Here is a 21,963-nt window from a genome sequence, read left to right as displayed (position 1 = left end):
GTATTAGATAATTAGATAATTGAAGCATGGCTTCCAGCCCTCAGTAAGTTTCTCACCAGTAACCTGGTAAGCAAAACACGAGCAACAGGAAACGTGAGAAGTATTATTCACATATCGGATGCCCAGGTAAGGCTTTCTAGCAGCGATCACCCCAGAGGGACACATGCAGGCTAAAGGTGCCATCCACCAGGGACCTCCAAAATATGAACATTGAACAGCAATTAGAATGGGATGCCCACAGTACCTTCTACTCAATAGCTTCAAGGACTTATTTTGAGCCATGGAAAGATATCACCTGCACCTGGGGTCATCCACCACTATATCCCCCGATTAGATAAATCACATAAAACGCAATTGAGAACAGTTCTTTAATTCACCTCACTACACACCTTTGTACAAAACTTTCATAAAACTATGGCCTGAACTTTTCGCTCATTGGGCGTGCGCGATCGGCGGGTCAGGGAGTGGTTGGGAAACTGGCCCCTGACCACGATTCCATGCTGGCTAGCCAATTAAGGACCAGCCAGCGTGAAACGCTCAGCGCTGCCGGTGGGGGTGGGGGGGGGGGGGGGGGGGGGGGGGGGGCTCTGGCGTCACTGTGGGTGCTGGCGAGTGCTTCTAGATGAGCTCTCTGAAGGCTGACAGCTGCCCCAGGGAGCTGCAGACCTCCACAGAATAAACCAAACAATAAAAATGCTGAAAACATATCCACAGCACAATCAAGCACCTGAAAAAAAAAACAGTCCCTAGATATCTCTATTTTATTTCCCCATGGAGATTTAACCCTACCCTGGATCGAGGTTTGAGCAAAAATGTAGAGGCTGCCTGGCCTGTCTACCAATCGTAAAAGTGGACGGGCCACAAAAAGAAAAAAAATCATTTCCAATTGCCTCCTTAATGGGCTTAATTGCCAGTGGGCGTACTTCCCACCGTTGCGCGTGTCCGCCAAGCAAGACATCACGTGAGTGCGTGATGACGTTAGATGCTTGTCCGACGTCATCTTGTGCTATTTCACAGCCAGACAGGTCAGGTGCGTGCCCGCCGGCGAGACCTAAAATTCTGGCCTGTGACTCAACATTCCAAATGCTTTTTAACCAGCTGTAGGCCGTTGGTTTATACAGATGTCTCAAACTGAGCAAAAAAGTAGGCATTTTGATTGGCTTCTTTGAAGTTAAAAGCTGATTTGACTTTGTACCAGCTGACCAGGGCATGTGATAACCGGAGGTGTAATCAATGCATTTGTAGGTTATAATAGAAATCGAGAAAATACACAATTCTGTTAGCTGAGAATTTCCACCGACTAGAGGTTAGTTTCTGGGAAAAATCTTAAAAACGTTACAGGGGAAAGGAAAATAACCGAAGAATGCCCTTTTAGAAAACGTATGCCTGGAGACAAAAATTGGGTCCTGTCATGAAGCATAACCCAGCTCATTTTCTCAACATACGAAGAATGTCTAATTCATTATGGCATCGTTGGACAGCCTGTTCCTCTGGAATCATATCCCGCAATGAGTTATTCCCTTCAGGTTAAAAACTAGCCAATAAGTTTGAGATTAGTACCCGATTGTAACCCTACCAGGCCAGAATTTTATTATTTCTCCGAGAAAGAAAACACGACTGGATGAAACCTCACACTGAAATGTGAGGAAGATAGTCTCAACAGCTCTCTTACCATCACGCCTTTGTAAAGAATCTCGGAATCTAAGAGATCCAGTCCTTCTTTACATGTGTACAAGCAGTCAATCACCTTCTTGCTCTCGATTTTGCCAGTCCGAATCATTAAACCAGCTAGATTGCCAAGGAAGAACTGAGCCATGCGAAATTCACCTCCTGGAACGAGAAAATTTAATGTAAACCTATTCTGTCGTTTCATGTTTAGCCATCTTTTATAGCTGCCATGTCCGTGCATTCATGCAGGTTAGTGAAACTTCCATTCTCTCCATGATTAGCTTTTGGCTTCACATGTGCATAACGGATGACTTGCTGTAGGGGACTTGCCCTCATGCATATGGACTTGGCGAAATGCAGTACTTCACTGTAGTGAATAAAATTTATGAAAATGGCAGGAATAGGGTGGAGGGAGTTGTTGCACCGGCTTTCTTTAGTACAGTGAGGTGGTACATGACTGAATAAAGCTATGCTATTGGCCAACAATTAAGCAACTGACCAAGGCTCATCATAGGTCACAGAGGGGCCATTCACCCCATTAAGCCTTCAAAAGATTATATAATACATCCAATTTAAGAAAAACTCCTCCAAGGAACTAGAAAATATTCAAAATTATAGCAACTTGAAATAGCTGTGTCTAGTATCAGTATCTATTTAACCAAAAAAACCTCAGCTACCTGTTTGTATTAGCTTCCAGGACACTTGGCAATATTAAGCCTGTTTATGTAACCAGAACAAGGTTTCTGGCATTGTCGGACTTTAATGTCCAATCTAACAACTTCATCTTCCCTTTATGTGCAAGAGTCAAATCTTGCGTATTCCTGTTGCCTTGTCTCTTCTGCTTTTAAGTAATCCCAAATTGAAGGTGAAGCATTTCTCGCACTAAATTGACTACCTTAAGTCTCCTTCTTAAGACAAAGGCAATGACATATTTTTAGATCCCCCTCTCAGGGCTTTTCAACACATTAGGCCAGAAAAGACCCAGAAAACTATGCAATACAGGAACTTAAGAAAACACTTATTCACTGTACAATGTTACAAATATAGAAACATAGGAGCGGAAGTAGGCCATTTGGCTCTTCAAGCCTGCTCCACCATTTAGCTAGATCATGGTTGATCTTCTACCTCAGCACCATCTTCCTGCACTATCCCATATTCCTTAAAATCATTGGTATCTAGAAATCTATCAGCATCTTTGAACATACTCAATGACTGAGCCTCCACAGCTTTGGGGTAGAGATTTCTAAAGATTTACCACCACCTGACTAAAGAAATTCCTCCTCATCTCGGTCCTAAATGGGCCTCTCTCTTATTCTGAGATTGCACCCCCTGGTTTTTGACCCCCCAGGGGAAACATTCTTCCTGCATCTACCCTGTCGAGTCCTGTAAGAATTTTGTACACTTCAATGAGATCACTTCTCATTCTTCTAACCTCCAGAGAATACAGGCCCAGTCTCCTCAATCTCTCCTCATAGGACAATCCCGCCATCCCGGGGATTAGTCTGGTGAACCTTTGTTGTACTCCCTTTGTGGCCAGTATCTCCTTCCATAGGTAAGGAAAACAAAACTGCACACAATACTCCAGGTCTCACCAAGGCACTATACAACTGCAGCAAGACTTCCTTATTCCTTTACTCAAATCCTCTTGCAATAAAGACTTACATAAGCCTTCCTAACTGCTTGTTGCACCTGCATGTTAGCTTTCTGCAAGACTTATGAACAAGAATACCCAAATATACTCAATCTCTCCCCATTTAAGAAACCCTCTGCATTTCTGTTTCTCTTACCAAAATGGATAACTTCACATTTTTCCACCTGCCATGTTATTGCCCACTCAGTCTGTCTAAATCTCCTTGAAGCATCTTTGCATCATCCTCAAAACTCCCATTCTCAAGTTTTGTGTCATCAGCAAACTTAGAAGAATTACATTTGATCCCCACCTCCAAATCATTGATATAGATTGCGAAAAGTTGGTACCCAAGCACTGACCTTTGTGGTACCCAACTAGTCACAGTCTGAAAAAGACCTCTTAATCCCTACTCTGTTTTCTGTCTATTAACTAATCCTCAATCCATGCCAGGATATTACCCCAATCCCATGTGTTCTAATTTTGTTTACTAACCTCCTGTGTGGGACCTTATCAAAAGCCTTCTGAAAATCCAAATACACCACATCCACTGGGTTCTCCCTCATCCATTCTGCTAGTAACATCCTCAAAAAAAAACTCCAACAGGTTTGACAAACATTAGTTCCTTTTCATAAATCCATGTCGACTCTGCCCAATCTCACCATTATTTTCTAAATGTCCATTATCACATCCTTTTAGAATAGATTCCAGCATTTTCCCTCCCATTGATTTCAGGCCAACAGGTCTGTAGTTCTCGGTTTTCTCTCTCCCTTTCTTTAATAGTGGGGTCAAATTTGCTACCTTCCAGTCTGCAGGCACCATTCCAGAATCTACAGAATTTGGAAAGTGATCACCAATGCATCCACCATTTCTTCAGCCACCTCTTTCAACACTCTGGGATATAGATCATCAGGTCTAGTGGATCTATCAACCTTCAGCCCCATTAATTTCTCCAGTACTTTTTTGCCAATACTAATTTCTTTCAGATTCTCAATCTCAAGTCCTTTAGCTCTCTAATATTTCAATATTTCTTGTATCTTCCTTTGTGAAAACAGAAAAGTATTTGTTTAGTTTCTCTGACATTTCCTCATTACCCATTATAAATTCTCCATTTTGTCTGTAATGGGCCTATATTTGTCTTCACTGACCTTTTGCTTTTTACATACCTATAGAAGCTTTGAGAGTTGATTTTTATGCTCCTTGCTAGTTTAATTTTATATTCCATTTTCTCAATTTCTTGGTTCTCTTTTGAATTTTAGATTGCTCTCAATCCTCAGGCTTACTACTCTTTTGGCAACTTTATATGCCTCTTCCTTTGATCTGATAGAATTCTCTTTAGTCATGATTAGATCACTTTTCCTACTGGATTTTTGTACCTTAAAAGAATGTAAATTTTCTGAAATTAGTATTAATTCCTTAAATGTTCACTATTGCCCATCTACCTTTTAATGTTGTTTCCCAATCTACCTCAGCCGACTTGCCCCTATACCTTCGCAGTTTCCTTTGTTTGGATTAAGGACCCTAGTTTTGGATTAAACTACCTCACTTTCAAACTTCTCGTAAGATATCTTATTGCAGTCACTCTTCCCTACAACTCTTCTTTACAACAGGATTATTAATTAGCCCTTTCTCGTTACACAATACTAGATCTAAAATAGTCCATTCTCTAGTTGGTTAAACAAAAATGAAGTTTATAAGTGTGTGTTTTGGGACAGTGTTTAAGGTAAAACAGGGTGATAAGGTTTGCGGGAGGGGGGTCATGTGACATGCTCTGATTGCTGCTTGACAAGCCTGGATGGCTTGGTCGCTATGGGGACAGAGAGAGCCAAGTTGATTTACTGGGAAGGAGGTGCAAAATTTTCACACCTGTGGACAATGGTTAGGACATTTGTGATGATTCTGGATTGACTTAGTCTCCAAGTCTCTCAGGGAAGTGTTAGGAATGTCAGGTTTTGTGAATGGTTATATTTAAATTATTTAGTTCCAAGATAGAATGGAGTTTGGACAGGGGGCAATAAAGGATAGTTAATTAGCATTTCTACCTGATACAAGGTCGTGAGTCACGTTGCTATGGTGATAGGCTTTGAGAGAGGAAGAGTCCATAGGAAGCCATTGTAGTATCAGCTTACAGGGTTTTTCTTAAGATATCCCTGAACCTCGCAGACCGGTCAGTCTGTAAAAATCTGAGACACACAACAGAAAGAGAGAGACAGCCAGTCTCTATTGTTCACCATGCAGGTGGGAGCTCGTGCTCAGATTAAAAAGGCCAAGTTTGAGGGGATTTAAGTGAGGCTGGAAGATTTGCCTAGCTTTGGCCTGAGGGAAGAATCTCCAGGGTAACCCCCACCATAAAAGTCAGTTTGGGAATTAGAAGTTATCTGGCTGGAAAAAGAAAAAGGAAACAAACTTGGAAGCAGAGAATAACTTTGGAATGGTTCCTGAAGAATTGGTCCACTTAAGGGACAGAGTAGAGTATAACCATGGCAGGGGATTTTTTTGGTCATTTTAAAAGTTAAATGGGAGAATTTTTTCTGTTGTCTCGAGTTTAAGTTGTCTACAGAAATAGTGTCTTAAAACTTGAAATCTTGTCGTGTGATCCTTCCAGTCAGTTACTGGAAATTCAAATATCTTTTTAAAAGTCGCTGGGTCTCTATGGGGATCGTAACAATGACTAAAATTCCAATAGAAACACAGCTGTTTGTCCTATACAGTAAATGGAAGAGAGTTGCACTGTATTTCCATAAAGTATCACAGTCTGAGATTTATGGGTTAATTAGTTGAGCACTGGAGGGTGCTTACCATAGATGGGTTGGGCAAGTATTTTGCTATATTAGGGGGTGTGGTACAAATGCTTTGCAAAAACAAGAAGCCCTCAATCACATTCACCTAGAATCAGCAAGCCACTTGGTTTGCCATAAGTGAGCTCTAATTGATACCCTACTAGAGCAGAAAATGCAGTGGAATTAAATATGTAAATGATGAAAAAACAAACAATCATTTTTCTTTCATTTCAATTAACTAAATGTGCTAGATAAAAAGGAACCTGAACCATATATGGCTGGAACACCAGTTTTACAGATCTAGTTCATTACCTTAATAGAAGTTCATGTGAATTCAGGAACAGCACTGAATAACACAAACAAAGAATACCCAAAGTCTGAGTAACCAAATTACACTAGATCAAAAAGCCACTATTCTGCAATTTTAAACCTCAAGTCAAATTTAAAGCACCAAAATATTGACCAAATTTGGAATTGTTCCAAATAAGAGCCCTATTAAGTATAAGGTTTCACTAGATAATGTGACTACTAAAAACCACCTCACTGTCATTCAGTGTGCACACAGAAACCTTACATCCACAACCACCCCATGCTCTCCAACAAAAAAAATCTTAGCAGCACAATGCAGAAATAAGTGAAGAAGCAGCGTATGATGCAGCCAAAGTGGATAAAAACATATAATGAACATTTCATGCTAATTCTGGAAATAAACAGGAGGGAAACCCCCAGCAACCTGGATAGGCTTCAGTCACAGTTTCATTTTCATTTTCGCTTCCTGTATGTTCTGTAGAAAAGCAAGACAAAAGAAAAGGAAATATGGGGGTAAGGGATCAAATGATTACTGGGGAATCTAATTGCACATGTCAAGATAATGGAATAATCCTGTAGCCAAGAGGCTATTGGCAATCCTAAACTATGGTATGAAACTGTTGAATTTGCTTTCTCATTCATGCATGAAATATTTGTCCCATTACATGGCAATAGTTCTCTGAAGTTCTCCCACCCATTTTGTTCCCAGTCCTTTAACTGCTGACTCTTGGTGGGGTATAGATCCAAAGTACTTGTTTAAATGGTCACTCCTCATGCACGAGACTGCATAATGAAAACTGGCAGATGATTTGACTGTAAAGGGCAGCTATGCCAGTTCTTACCTGACATCCACAATTGTGCACTTTGAGGTAGGAGCTGCTGGATAACATCAGGTACAGGGCCTCTAGCTGAGGTTTCAATTTCTAGTGCTGCAATACTGAGCCTAATTGCAACACTCTTCGAGGCAAGGACAGACCAGGAATCAAAACTAGGACCTATGGCCATATAGCTGAGTGCTATATATGCATGTGCCTTTGCCCACTAGCTATACAATTCACCTTTTCCATTTTGCTGAAAAGCAAATTGCATTTAATTCGTATTTGAGCAACAAGTCTTTGTACTGAAAACAGCTAAGTGGGTCCTAAAACAGACTCTTGTTTGTAAAATAGTAAAACAAACATTTCATGCATGAATGTGTCACTAAGACTAGACGCAATCATTCCCTTTTCAGGTAATCTTTTCTAAAAAAAATGCAGACAAAACAAACATTACTAGTTTTGTTCTTGAAACCTTCCTCCACCTCCTTTTTTGAAGGCAGTGACTCATGCTGGAGCACAGATCCAGAAACCACCTGGAACTTCAGCTGTGTGGCTGGTCAACAGTCAGCCTACACAGCAAAGGTTAGCGAGCAATTCAACAATTTGAGTGTTTGAGTTGGGGGGGGGGGGTGGAAAACAATAAATTACAGCTGAGCTTGATCCTGTCCCTGCGACATTTCATACAGAGGTTTCCCACAAGCAGTCACTGCACAGCAAATCAGCTGTTTGAACCTTAGTTAAAAGCACGGCGATAAAGAAAACTAATTTACTTCTACCCGTAGCCTTTAAAACAGGGGTCCCCAAACCATGGGTTGAGGCAGCAATGTCAGCTACGGAGCTCAGAATGAGTTTTGACAGCTGAGAGCCCCTTTAAATGTTTGTTTTTTTCTCCCCCACTGTCAGTGGGCATGGCTTAATTGCTCTGAGGTCCAATTGCTGCTATGACCACAGACTTTAAAAAGGTGGGTCGTGATATTTTCCAGGGTGAACACAGCAGTTTTAATCACCTCCTCCAATCAATAACAGTCTCGCCCACCCCCACCGCTCCCCCCCCAACCCCCGATTTTTACTCTAAAGTCACAAAGTCCGAGGCATTAAAACAGGGTCACATCTGGCAAAAGTTTCAGAAGCACTGCTTTAAAACCACAAACAGAATAAAACCCAGAGTTTAATATAGTACTGACCTAATTATTCCCACCCGCAACTGACACACACAAGCAATTTTATATCACTTTACCTTGCCAGCATGCTCCCACCACCAATTGAGTTTCAATCTTTGAATGGTGCAGGGGATAATCTTCAGTAACTAGGAATGGATCGTACGATATTCCATCCACATATAGGGCCACGGTCGGGATATCAACATTTAGTACATAGTGATGCCATTCTTTATCACACACCTACAAGACATGGGGAAGCAACATTAAAGGCAGGAACTGTGCTGTATCTGTACAGCAAGTAAATACTTTAGTTAATTCTTTAGATTTATGCTTAGTTAAGACATCCATCCAAATCCATAAAGTAGCTTTAAAATAGAACATCCAATATGACCCAAGAGTTTGGCTGCCACTAGAGTATCCTAAACAACGACACCCATTCTACACATTGGATTAGCTTGCTTGAACACTTACTAATGGCAGCATCAGGAACAGCAGCAAATTCTGATACAACTTTATGCATTAAATTGAAGGAGAGTAAATTTACACAGTAAATTCTGTCACAAAAATGTGCCTCAGCCTTAAGTTCAAAAAGATTGCGTTAAGACTTTTTTGTGCGCAACACTGTGCATATAAATGACCTAGCAGGTTAATATCAACTCTGAGCAATTTTGACCTGGGAATTGGGATTAGGATGGCCTAAATTCAGCTGTCATTGCTGTGAGGAACTTATCACACAAAGGAAACTTGCATTCAGTCAGAGCAGGATCTGAACCCAGGTAAAAATCCAGTGCCAACCCACTGGGTCACCTACTTCCCCAAATATATTTATAACTTAAATGGAGTTACATGGATATATTCACTAACTTTCACAGGTTTCCTTCATAAATCCAAAATCCATTTTTACATTTTAAAAGTTTTATCTGTTATCAGATGGCTTGTCACCCAAACTGAGCCTAATTGGGGAGGGCAGCAAAATTGGCTCCTTTCATTGTGTTATTATTGTACAAGAAAATATGCCTTTGAAGATTTGTAAAAGTAAAGGTTCAGTGAAGTACACAGCTGCTGCATGATGAAAACAAGTGCACACAGAAGTTCCACCTGTAAAAAAAAACACAACCAGGAATAATAGCCTAATATTCCAGCAACAAAATTGCACTATTTGCAGCTTGTTGACTAAGTTTGACCAGGATGTTATTCACACAACAAATGTATAGGTGGTTGCACAAGATTTTCCAAACCTGATCCAGCTTCCAATGGAACTCTGCAGGTCGAAAGTTCTCATTCTCTGAAGGATTTTGTCGGAAGAGGAAAACCAGACGACAGTTGTGCACATAGAGGGAGTAGTGGTGGCGATTCATTTCTGCAAAATGAGTTTGAAACAGTATAAATCAAATATGTGGCACCAAAATCAATTTTAATTCCTGTTAAAGATTACCTTTGGCGCTGTCACGAAAGCAGGCATAATAACAAATGATGATTTTTAATCCACTGGCTAGGAAACTGAACTGAACTTTCGAAAACAGACTAAAAAAGTGTGACTTGAGCTGGCAATAAAGATGACCGCCCAATTTGCATCACCACTTTCGACCGTGAAACCAAGGCATCAAGGCAATCACCTGGGATATTCAAACAGGGGGTTCCCAGACATGAACTCAGCTACAGTGGGAATATGATAAACCCAATAACTTGAACAATGGGACAATGACTGAGGTGGGGGGGGCACACAATTCCCAGGGTTGGAATGATTAAGTTACAAATGGAAATATATTTGAATCACCAGTCATATGATATGACAGGCCCAGCTTTTGGTGTTTAAACTTCTGCTTTCTCTGCAACAGGAGGACAAGCAGCTGAGATGCTGGAGAGAGAAGACCTCCTTCCACTCCTTCTCTCTCTCTAACCTACAAGCTTCAAACCCTGTTAGCCGATTGTGACCATTCAAGGACACCCCTGCTGCAGACAGACTTCTTACAATAATTCAACCCAGCACTACAACCAAATCAGCTGTCTACTCCTTTAATCGGAATCATCAGGACGACCAAAGGAAAGTTGCAAATTCAGTCTGAAGCCAGCCAACTCACTGAACTACAGATGGTATACCCCTTTTATTTCTCTGGACTCTCGATTTGACAAATCTATCCTTCCCCAGTCTGTAATCTATTAGGGGGCCTGTGTGAATGTGAAAGTGGAAGCGTATTTTATTATTTTACTTGGATCAGTTTAAGTATAACCTCATAAATTAGGAGAAAGAGTAGGCCATTCGTCCCCTCAAACCTGCTCGGCCATTCAATAATATAACTGATCTGACTGTGGCCTCAACTCCACACTCCTTTGACTGATAGCCTTTGACTCGCTTGTTAGTCAAGAATTTATCTCCCTTAGCCTTAAAAATATTCAATGACCCTGCCTCCGTCACTCTCTGGGGAAGAGGGTTCCAAAGACTCTGAACCCTCAAAAAATTTCTCCTCATCATCTTAAGTGGGAGAGCCCTTATTTTTAGACTGTGTCCCCTAGTTCTAGGCTCCCCCACAAGGGGAAACAACCTTTCAGCATCAACCCTGTCAAGTCCCTCAGGATCTTGCTATGTTTCAATAAGATCGTCTCTCATTCTTCTAAGCGCCAATGGATACGGGCCCAGCCTGTCCACCCTTTCCTCATAAAACAAAACTGCACATAGTACTTCTGATGTGGTCTCATCAACGCCCTGTACAACCGTAGCAAAACATCCCTTTTATATTCCATTCCCCTTGTGATAAACAACAGTCCATTTGCTTTCCTAAACACTTGCTAACCGCTTTCTTTGTTAAACACAGGGAAACCTATCCAATTGGTCCTTTTGTGATCACAGCACAAAATTGGCAAGTGTATCATTTTCAAAAAAAAACCTGCTGTGGTCAAATGAGGAGAGGGAAACGAGGGGAGCCATTTGACCACCCCCCACTCACAGAGCAAATAATGGGCCAAAGAGCAAAAACCTGACAAATTAAAGGCTAATTCATGTTGGAAACATCAAGACATGAGAGAGTTACATGATGTGGGTTTGTCACCATAATCCTCCATACCACTTGAGTTTCCAGCCTCCGCCATGCTGCTGTGTGGAGGGCAAACATACGACTGGTGTGGGGCATAAGGGGACCCCAGTTGGGAAACAGAAGTAGTTTTTTGATCTGCAACATTTGACTGAAAGTAAGCATTAATCTACAGGCTGATGCTACCAAACTACTTGGCTCTAGCAGTTGACTACTTAAACTCACCTGAGGTTATTTAACAAAATATAAATAATGAGTTTAGAAAATATTAACACTGTATAATGGCATGCTGTTATTTGCAACCTTTGATATCACATATAGATGATTAATTTTTCTTGCTTAGGGTTTTATATAGAATTTTATTAGAAATTTGTAAGTAGCCACTCATTTGTGCACCTAGAAAGCAACACAGCATGTTCCTGTTCTCAGCAGACAAACAGCTATTACATAGACTTTCCAGCAGAGGTCAGCAGATAGCAATCAATAATGAGAAACCAAGTTACCTATATTTCCTTAGCCCAATGATGCCAAGAGATTTATAAACCAGCTAATTCAGGGAGACAATGAATCAAACCTAAGCAATACTGAGGTGTAAAACATAGTGCTATATCAGGTAATGGTTTAACCTCTAATCTATCGAGGAAGTTACTGATGACAGAATTGATTTATTGAAGAGAGCCCCATCTTAATGGGAGACTAAATTAACATTTGTCTGTTTAAACTACTCGATTCCATACCAGATGAAGTAACTACACAAATATATAGTGCATAATTTTGCAAAAACAAAAGCAATACATCTGGCCTGAACACATTTTAATTTTCACCTTGAACAGCTAATTAACACTAGAACAACAGGAACTGACTTCAGCAACCTCTTGAGTTTTCTAGCACAAAAATATATTTCTACTCAACTTCAGAAATTTAGTCTTCATGTTCATCATACCTCTTCATTCCAAGTGATCACGACCAGCATCTGCAATGCCAGCCCAATTTCATCACTACTTGATCTGGTAACTCAATCATGCTTTCAATCTCCTGAGTGTTTTTTTCAGACTGTCACAGTATTTCCCATGATTTTAATCTTTTCACTAACTTTAAAATAAATACAAAATATCTGAAATTTATTAATGTTCTCTAAATGGGAAGATTCATCACATCTATGACCATGTAAGTAATTTGAACTTCATTATCTTTTTTAACATGATCATGAAAAGGCAAAGTTTTAGTAATCAAATGTGCCTGGAACCATCGATTTTCCTTTTTTAAACAGGCATCTCTTAGAATGCTGATGGGACCTTTTAATACCTTGCATTTCTCAAGTGCCTTAACAAAAGTAAACATCCCATGTGGCTTCACAGAAGACAAAAGCTGGCAAGCCAAAAACGACATAAGGAGGGGGCGAGCAGAAGCTTGGTCCCAGAGGTAGATTTTAACAAGGGTCTTAAAGCAGAAAAGGCAGAAACTTAGGGAACTTCAAAATAAACTCATGCATACCTCTTTTGTCAGAGTTGCAAAGGATAGTTTCCTTTTCTCCATGAATACTAGAACCAGGCCCATGCCGCATCCACACAGAAATCGTAAATGGTTCCTTGAGATTTGTTGTCAGAACACCTTCTGGGATTTTCACAGCTTGAGTGCCATTGAATTCAAAAACTTGATCACTGTCGTGGCCATTATCAGTGGGAAGACCAACTGTCCAATTTGTATTGCTACTTGGTGAGGGAAGGAGATCAATTGTACCATAAGCAGCACCTGCAGTCAAGAATTGAAATTAGACATATGCATTATAGAGAGATGCACAAGGCTTATGCTGACACTAATAATTAGTAATGGCATATTAAATAGACCCATCAGCACAACATGGCTGTAGTGTATTCCATTAACAAGATGCTGTGCAGCAGCTCGCAGAGACTTCTTTAACAGTACCTCCCAAACCAACAACCAAGACTGACAAGGGCAGCAGGCTCACAGGAATGCCACCACCTCTAAGGTCACCCTTCTAGTCAGACACCACCCTGACTTGGAAATACATTGCCGTTCCTTCATTAGGTCAAACTCCTGGAATTCCCTACCCAACAGAAATCTGGGAGTACCTTTATGACACAGACTGCTGTGGGTCAAATCTTTTCAAGGGTAACCAGGGAAGGCAATAACTGCTGGCCCTGCTAGTGATGCCCATATCCCACAAATTAAAGAAGTTATTTTAAGTTATAATAGATGTCTGACAAAACAAATGATTCTATCAATCAGTTGCATTATTGAAGATACTGGCCAACTTCACACTTAAATATTGGTATTACTGATGTCCTAATAAAAGCTAGCTGTATGAAAAATTCAGAACTAAAAAAAGTGTTGTAACATCTAGCACATCTGTGTTATAAATTTCTTCACTATAAATTTGCAAAATTCTACAAGTTTTCTATAGATAACACCTCATCATCTGGCTTTTTTTTTAAAAGAATTTAAAAGAATAAGGAAAGTCATGTGAAGAGTTCAGCTGGGAAAAGATTCATCTAACCTACTGGAGCTTACCAATTACCCAGAACTACAGAAATGTAGAATATTAACTAACCTTATTCTCAATAAATGAGGCTCATGTTACAAATCACAACATTTTATAAAACCAATCAGGCACAAAGAATTGGTTTAGTGCCAGGTTAAGTTAGCAAAATGCTGATTGACAGAACACACTTTTGAACATACGAAATAATGCTACTATAAACAAAGATGAGACATAATTGAATAAGCTTTCTTTGGTAAGTTCACCTTTTGTCTACATTAAGTGCCCACTTTTGGTGAATAAGATTTAGTGCTTGCAATCAAAATCCCTGTATTAAGTGAACAGTAACTTTGCTTTTATCAATAGGGCTGCATTTCAGAATATTTAAGCCATAGATTGTATACTGATGTACCTTTGAGGCCAAGTTTGGTAGACTATGTTCTTTTGGCTGCAAAGAAATTCACATAGACTGTGCACTTAAACAATAATTAAGGTTAAAAAAAAAACACAGAATTGATACTTGCAGTAAAACCATTCAGGATACATGGGAACAGACAATTACAACTGGTTGTTCAGCAAAGCATTTCTTCAGAGAAAGACGTGGCAGAGGAAGATCAGATGTTTTGTGCTTGTTTGCACCTCTGTACTGATAGTTAATAAAAGACTTACCACATAATCTATGGAGTGATTTTTCAGAATACGTGTCCCTGTCGCATCCTTTGCCAATATGGCTTGTTTCTAATTCAACTACTGTCTGAATGGATGTTATAGGTTCATCACATGTCTCGAGATGCATACTCGGAAACAATGCCAAGCTTCCAGTGCCAGGCTCATATTCAATTCTTTTGCTCCAACCTATATCATAAACACATGAATGGCCTTTAATATCGAGTTGACAGAAGCATCATTACCAGCACAAAAATGCACAATAGCACTTCAGTACTTTACTGCTACAATTAAAGTAGTTTAAGTTTTGCCACCTTGATTTCATAATTCAGTTAATAGGTAGGTATCAATGTTATATTTCAGGAAGGGAGAAAGGGTTGTTTTATATCTTAAAAGTTTGCATTCAATAGGAAATTTAAGTTATAGCACAGATGTTTAATAGTCAGTGTTATGTCAAACAAGATAAAACAAACAACTACAATTATTTCATTATTTTCATGTTAGTTCTTTTACCTTGCCAACCAGGTTTGCATGTAGGTTTAATGTTTATCTTAACAAGAACATCTTCCATCGAACGTTTCTTCCCACAGTCATAAGCAGTTACTGCAAGCTTGTACTGCCGGTCTTTGCTATAGTTTATCTTCTCAGAGTTCTTAATATAGCCTGCAAAAATCACCGGTTCAATACACATTAGCCCTCAGTAGGCAAAAGCACATATGGTGCTAATCTTGGCAAATGTGAAGTTTCATACTCCACCCCTCTCTGGTAGCACAGCAAAATTAGGATAGAGATCGAAAAAATAGCCCACAAATTGGTCATTTGATAAAATCGGTCAACACCTTAAAGGGGATGAATATCCTTGGTTTAATTACAAGTTATGGATTACAATGGAGAGAAAAAGATAAAACCGATCAAAACTTTCATTCATCATTATTCACTGTCTCAATATTGGAAAGTGTTTGTATGACAGTGTCAGGCATGGTCAGAACTGGTCTCAGGTGTGAGGTATTTTATGAACAAATGTTGTCAACACTTCTTAAAATTCAGCAGCAAAAACTCAAATTTAATGTCTTTTTTTTTGAAGTGTATGACTTATTACTTACCATCTTTATCAATAGTGAATGGCACATCAGGAGTAACAATTTCATAACTACAAATTTGGCTGAATTGAGGTGAACAGTCTGCATCAATTGCTTCCACTCTCAAGATGCTGTCGTACTTCTTTCCTTCAATGATTGTGGCTTTGTAGGACTTCTCTTTGAAAACTGGGGAGTACTCATTTATGTCATTGACTTGGATATGAACATTGGCCCTGCAAAGCAGAAGCACAAGTCAGAGATACTGCAGTGGTTACTAATGAAAGGGTAGGATCTGGAAATGTGTTTAAAAACAAAGAAACTTTTTTTAAAACTCCACCTTGATGACCCATGGATTTAGTCAGCTGAGCCAATCACAGCCCACCACAGGTCCAGATTCAGCCCCGAGTGAATGCTGAACTTGCCAGTCACAACCAGGGAAGCAGTGTGGTTGCTACAATTGGTTTCAGGTGCTCAGTGAAATACTGCCTTTAATTTAGTAGAACATCCATGGTGCTTCAAGGGAGCATTGTTCCCCCACCCCTCCCAAAAGATAAAATTTGATTGCAAGTCACACAGAAATATTATGACAGCTGACCGAACATTTGTCAAGGTGGTAGGTTTTAAGTGGCAATTTAAAAAGGAGATGACAGGTAGAAGCAAAGAGGTTTTGGCAGATAATTCCAAAGCTTAGGGTCCATGCAGCCAAAGGCACAGCCATTAACAGTGGAGCAAAGTATTATCTGATGTATCTAATTTACTATGAGGAGTGCCAAAATCCAGGAGGCTTATGGAGCTGGAAGACCAAGAGAGAGATCAGGAGGGCAAGGCCAGGGAGGAATCTGAACACATGAACCAGAATTTTGTTGCTGGCTATTGCTGGACCAGGAGCCAATGTAGCCAGCAAGTACTGGGGTAATGAGTGCAAGTTAGGGGACAGGGAGAGGAAAAATAAGACAGAGGGGGGTGCCTTCTCCTGATACTTATCCAACAATAAATACTGGAAATGCACCTGTGTGTCACATGGGGACATGAACTGGCTATCACACCCCCAGAAAATACAGATGGTGTTCACTTTCAAAGTGTAAACACAAAGAATGGCCACTTGGGCAAGTACTGCTCAGATGTCCAGCACCGATGAACACCTTTCACAACAGGAATGGAAATGCTGTTCAGCAACTGTGGACTATAGAACCAATCTGGTGTACAAGAACTGTTGCTTAGATCAGGTAGATATTCCCATTGTTCATTGAAAATCAGCCTGCATTTGTAAAGTTTTCCCTTAAAATTTAAATTTTCATAATAAGTGATTTAAATCTGAATAATTTGCAGAGGAAAAATAATGAAGATGTTTTGCACTTCTAGTCAGGCATTTATGAAAGTTGAGATTTTCTTCCCTCAGTTGAGGGACCTTTCCATTCATTTTTGCTTTTTGGTCAAATGGAACATTGAAGTAGAATTGCAAAATTCGTGCCCCATGACTCATAGTTTTAGTTATCCGCAATTTTTTTTTAAAACAAAAAGAGTTGGGAATTGGGTCTGGAATTCATTCAGGCGACTGTCCAGTGTCATGAAGCTATGTGTATAATATTATTGGAAAATAATTCTTTTAAAATAGAGGATTAGTTTGTGGGTGTGTCTTAAATGGATTAAAGCCAGCTGGTCTTGGCGTTTTCAGAATTACTAGTTTTGAGATGTAAGACAGGTAGAGTGCATTTACATTTCTTGAATAGAGCATTCAAGAAGGTAAGTGAAATCTGGCACCTAGCTAGCAGACACCAAGCAATTATGTTTATATTACTAATAAAATTGGTGCTATGAAAGGGGTTTTATTGTTGGAAGAGGCTGGTGATACAATGAGAATTTACATTCAATGAGTTGTGCTAGGTATAACTTCAGCAGTTTTCGTGTGTGCAGAGCTGGTGCAATGTAAGATCAAAGCAGCTGTAAGCCTACAACTGTCTCCACAGGAACCAAACTGAAAGGAACCTCATTTTGAATTTGTATGGTGAAAATGTGTCTGCTGAAAGTCTATGGGTTGCTGTTGCCTTAATGGAGATTAATTTGGGAATTTTTAAAGTTATGATAGTAATAATTTGTAATAGCCATGTGTATGTGCTTAATGTATTGTAACTTAATAAAATGTTCCATTTAGTTTAGTATAAAAACCTCTCGAGAATTGATGGTCTGTTTCCTGAATTTAGAGCTGCATCTCAAACATACCACTTTAAGCAACTGTCTTAACCTGTATTTTAAGTTTCCCTCTGGGATTTTTAAATAACTCAGCTTTACCAACAGGCTGTCTCATAACACCAGTGAATGATACAGTAGAAGCTAGTGACGTCCAACTATTGCTGAAAGGAGGACATGTTGGGGCGTAGCGCTATCTTTTTTTAAGAAGGCACAAATGTTTAAAGGAAATAATTAAAACCCCAGATGTAATGAAATGCTTTCATATCCATATTCTTGCTTAAACTTGCAATGCGATTTCTTTTGAAAACAATCTTAAAGGAGGAGTCATTTGCTGTACCCTGGGGTGAACCACATTCACATTTGATGAAAGATGTGATGACTGAGCTCCTTTCACAGGTAGCAAGAATAATAAGCCACTCAGAGCCTAAAGCAATGGAAAAGTTACCATGGACGTATAAAGAACAATCTGAACAGATTTAGCTCAACAATATATATTTTGCACCTTCCACCACCCTCTTTCAACTGGAACACACACTTTTGCTATCTGCAACTTCACTTTGGCAGATATGTTATGGAAAATATTTCAGAAAGTAAACATGACAGGCATGTAAAGACAGTACAAAAACAGAATTACCTGGAAAAACTCAGCAGGTCTGGCAGCATCGGCGGAGAAGAAAAGAGTTGACGTTTCGAGTCCTCATGACCCTTCGACAGAACTTGCGTTCGAGTCCAAGAAAGAGTTGAAATATAAGCTGGTTTAAGGTGTGTGTGTGGGGGGCGGAGAGATAGAGAGACAAAGAGGTGGAGGGGGGGGTGGGGGTGTGTGGTTGTAGGGACAAACAAGTAGTGATAGAAGCAGATCATCAAAAGATGACCACACACCCCCACCCCCCCTCCACCTCTTTGTCTCTCTATCTCTCCGCCCCCCACACACACACACCTTAAACCAGCTTATATTTCAACTCTTTCTTGGACTCGAACGCAAGTTCTGTCGAAAGGTCATGAGGACTCGAAACGTCAACTCTTTTCTTCTCCGCCGATGCTGCCAGACCTGCTGAGTTTTTCCAGGTAATTCTGTTTTTGTTTTGGATTTCCAGCATCCGCAGTTTTTTTGTTTTTATATTTATGTAAAGACAGTAGTTCCATTTGCATCTTACAAGATTATTTGCATAATGACAGAACTTCTGATCCTGCAGCATTTTTTCTTTCAAGGACAGTCCTCTCACATATATGTATCTCAAAAATGTTGCTTGAAAACTGCAGAGAGAAATCTTAATTCTACTGATAGCCAATGGTTACTTGTGGATTGGAGCAATCCTTCTAAGTTAATTCATTTGTTCCTCCGGGACACCCTGGTCCACTCCTCCATTACCCCCTACACCTCAACCCCCTCCCACGGCACCTTCCCATGCAACCGCAGAAGGTGCAACACCTGCCCCTTTACTTCCCCTCTCCTCTCCGTCCAAGGGCCCATACACTCCTTTCAAGTGAAGCAGCATTTCACTTGCACTTCACTCAATTTAGTCTACTGCATTCTACTGCTGCTCCCAATGCAGTTTCCTCTACATTAAAGAGACTAAACGCAGACTGGGTGACCGCTTTGCAGAACACCTTCGGTCTGTCCGCAAGCATGACCCAGACCTCACTGTCGCTTGCCATTTCAACACTCCACCTTGCTCTCATGCCCACAAGTCTGTCCTTGGCCTACTGTATTGTTCCAGTGAAGCTCAACGTAAACTGGAGGAACAGCACCTCATCTTCCGACTAGGCACTTTAGTCTTCCAGACTGAATATTGAGTTCAACAATTTCAGATCATGAACTCCATCCACACCCCCTTTCCGATCCCCCCTTTTTTTCCCCAATAATTTATATAGATTTTTCTTTTCCCATCTATTTCTAATATTTTTAAATGTTTTTCCATCCATTGTTTTATCTCTACCTTTTAGCCTATTTCGATCCCTTCCCTTCACCCCACCCCACCCCCACTAGGACTATCTGTACCTTAACAAAAACAGAATTACCTGAAGAAACTCAGCAGGTCTGGCAGCATCGGCGGAGAAGAAAAGAGTTGACGTTTCGAGTCCTCATGACCCTTCGACAGAAGGGTCAAGTTCTGTCGAAGGGTCATGAGGACTGGAAACGTCAATTCTTTTCTTCTCAGCCGATGCTGCCAGACCTGCTGAGTTTTTCCAGGTAATTCTATTTTTGTTTTGGATTTCCAGCATCCGCAGTTTTTTTGCTTTTAATCTATCTGTGACTTGCTTGTCCTTTCTGACCTTAATTAGCACATTCCTTAGATAATATCACCACCTTCAACACCTCTTTGTCCTTTTGTCTATGACATCTTTTGGCTATCTCCACCTATCACTGGCCCTCTATCCAGCTCTACCCACCCCCCCTTAAAACAGCTTATATTTCACCTCTTTTCTATTTTTACTTAGTTCTGCTGAAGAGTCATACAGACTCGAAACGTTAACTGTGTTCCTCTCTGCAGATGCTGCCAGGCCTGCTGAGTTTTTCCAGGTATTTTTATTTTTGTTTTTAATTCATTTGTTGTTCATTTTGCAGTAGAGGGCAGAGCAGCAGATATTTGGCAGCGCAAATTAGTTATTCTAGCAGTTGCCTGATCCATTCGGCAGCCGTTGGGGTAAGAGAAATGAGGAGTTGGGAACCTATTGTAAAACTTGGAAGTTGCACCAAAATCAAAGAAAAAAATGTTTCAACTATGAACCATTTTGTATGTAAGGCCAAAAGATAACTTCTTAAAAGTGAGCAGACATTCACAATTACCATTGAAGTCCTATTGCTGATTAACAGTAATTAGCAACTCTGGTTTTACGTTGACTCACCACATGCTTTGAGCCAACCAAAAGATTACGAAGCAAATCTAAGTTTCCAAACCATTTTTTCCTGCCTCAGTTAATACTTACTTATGAGACTTCTTCATATTTCCTCCATCTGGACCCTCTCCACAGTCATATGCCTGGATGGTAAAGGTGTACTCTTTCTGCAACTCACAGTCCATCTTCTCTTTTGAACGTATGACACCTTCACCTGTGGTTTTATCAACCACCACAGCTTCAAATGGAACATTCTGCCCATGAATTCTAAATCCACAAATCTCACCTAGAGTTTAACAAACAATAAGTTAGAGCTGGGACAATAATAATATTAAACCTTTTTTTTGGTTAAATTAATGTGCAACAGCAGTCCAAACTTCACAGCCAGGGATTGTTTTTATTGTGAGGGTCTGTGGAGAAAGCAAAGCCTGTGCCTTGTTTGGGTGAGTTCTGGGGCTTAGTAAAGGAGCATACACCTGCCTTCCAAGCCACTGGTTTACATTGCATCCATTCATGCAGGGGAGAGAGAGAGAGAGAGAGAGAGAGAGAGCAGGGGGGGGAGGGGGGAGAGAAAGAGAGGGAGAGAGAGAAAAAGAGAGAAACAGAGAGAAAGAAAAAAGACAGGCATTTCACAGGAGTACTTAGGACAGCTATAACTTGTAACAGAGCCATGGCTGCTGGCATCTTCTATGCCAAGCTACTGGACAGAGCTGGGTTGCCTAATCTGACCAAGACAAAAAGTTAAAGTGCAAAGTTAAGTCCGAGATGTACAAGCATTTGATGTAGGTTCAGCACAGTTTCACAAATTCTGTCAAAATTCATTACTTTCCAAAGAAATTAAGTCTTCCTGTGCAATGTATCTGTCCATAATTAAGAAACCAAGACAAACCACTGGATGGCAATTCAGCATTAGAAATATCAGTTTGATATCTTATTCCAGAAATGAGCACTTTGCACATGTTGTGCTCATTTCAGTAAGTGCACCAGTCCTTTCAATATGCAAAGGCCAACTATTGAGCCTGAAACAGCCAATACCTCCAGCACCATCATTGGGTTCAGAATGCTTAGTTAAGCTAACTGATTTGAAAGCTCAAGTTCTCCTATAAAAGGGCTTTAAGAAACTAGAATAAAGTCACAAACAGGATAATACATTATCCCAGAAATCCAGAATGCATTAAACTTTCCAACCAAAGTCTTCCACAAATGTAAGGGGAATTTTTAAAGATCACACTGCAAAGGCTGGATGTCAATATTGCATAGGCTCCAAGGTCAAAACTACAGAAGACGTTGAATAGA

At 40.2% G+C, this 21,963-nt stretch overlaps 1 protein-coding gene across 4 annotated transcripts in view; it reads right to left on the bottom strand.

Moving 5' to 3' along the window:
- Positions 1 to 21,963, bottom strand: part of clstn1 (calsyntenin 1) — an 83,529-nt gene that overhangs the window by 16,201 nt on the left and 45,365 nt on the right. For 2 of the 4 annotated variants that reach the window (XM_041207494.1, XM_041207495.1), the window contains 9 exons: positions 20,758 to 20,953; positions 15,661 to 15,869; positions 15,071 to 15,220; positions 14,561 to 14,746; positions 12,886 to 13,143; positions 9,601 to 9,722; positions 8,440 to 8,602; positions 6,809 to 6,859; positions 1,673 to 1,830 (listed from right to left, as the gene is read on the bottom strand). In XM_041207494.1, coding sequence (XP_041063428.1) covers positions 1,673 to 1,830; positions 6,809 to 6,859; positions 8,440 to 8,602; positions 9,601 to 9,722; positions 12,886 to 13,143; positions 14,561 to 14,746; positions 15,071 to 15,220; positions 15,661 to 15,869; positions 20,758 to 20,953 — 1,493 coding nt within the window. The remainder of the gene's footprint in view (positions 1 to 1,672; positions 1,831 to 6,808; positions 6,860 to 8,439; positions 8,603 to 9,600; positions 9,723 to 12,885; positions 13,144 to 14,560; positions 14,747 to 15,070; positions 15,221 to 15,660; positions 15,870 to 20,757; positions 20,954 to 21,963) is intronic. The other 2 variants (XM_041207496.1, XM_041207497.1) reach the window with 1 other exon arrangement.

This window comes from Carcharodon carcharias, chromosome 15, assembly GCF_017639515.1.
Source record: "Carcharodon carcharias isolate sCarCar2 chromosome 15, sCarCar2.pri, whole genome shotgun sequence".
Classification (NCBI taxonomy): domain Eukaryota; kingdom Metazoa; phylum Chordata; class Chondrichthyes; order Lamniformes; family Lamnidae; genus Carcharodon; species Carcharodon carcharias.
The sequence above is the reverse complement of the archived record's forward strand: the minus strand, read 5'-3'. Positions and strand labels throughout refer to the sequence as shown.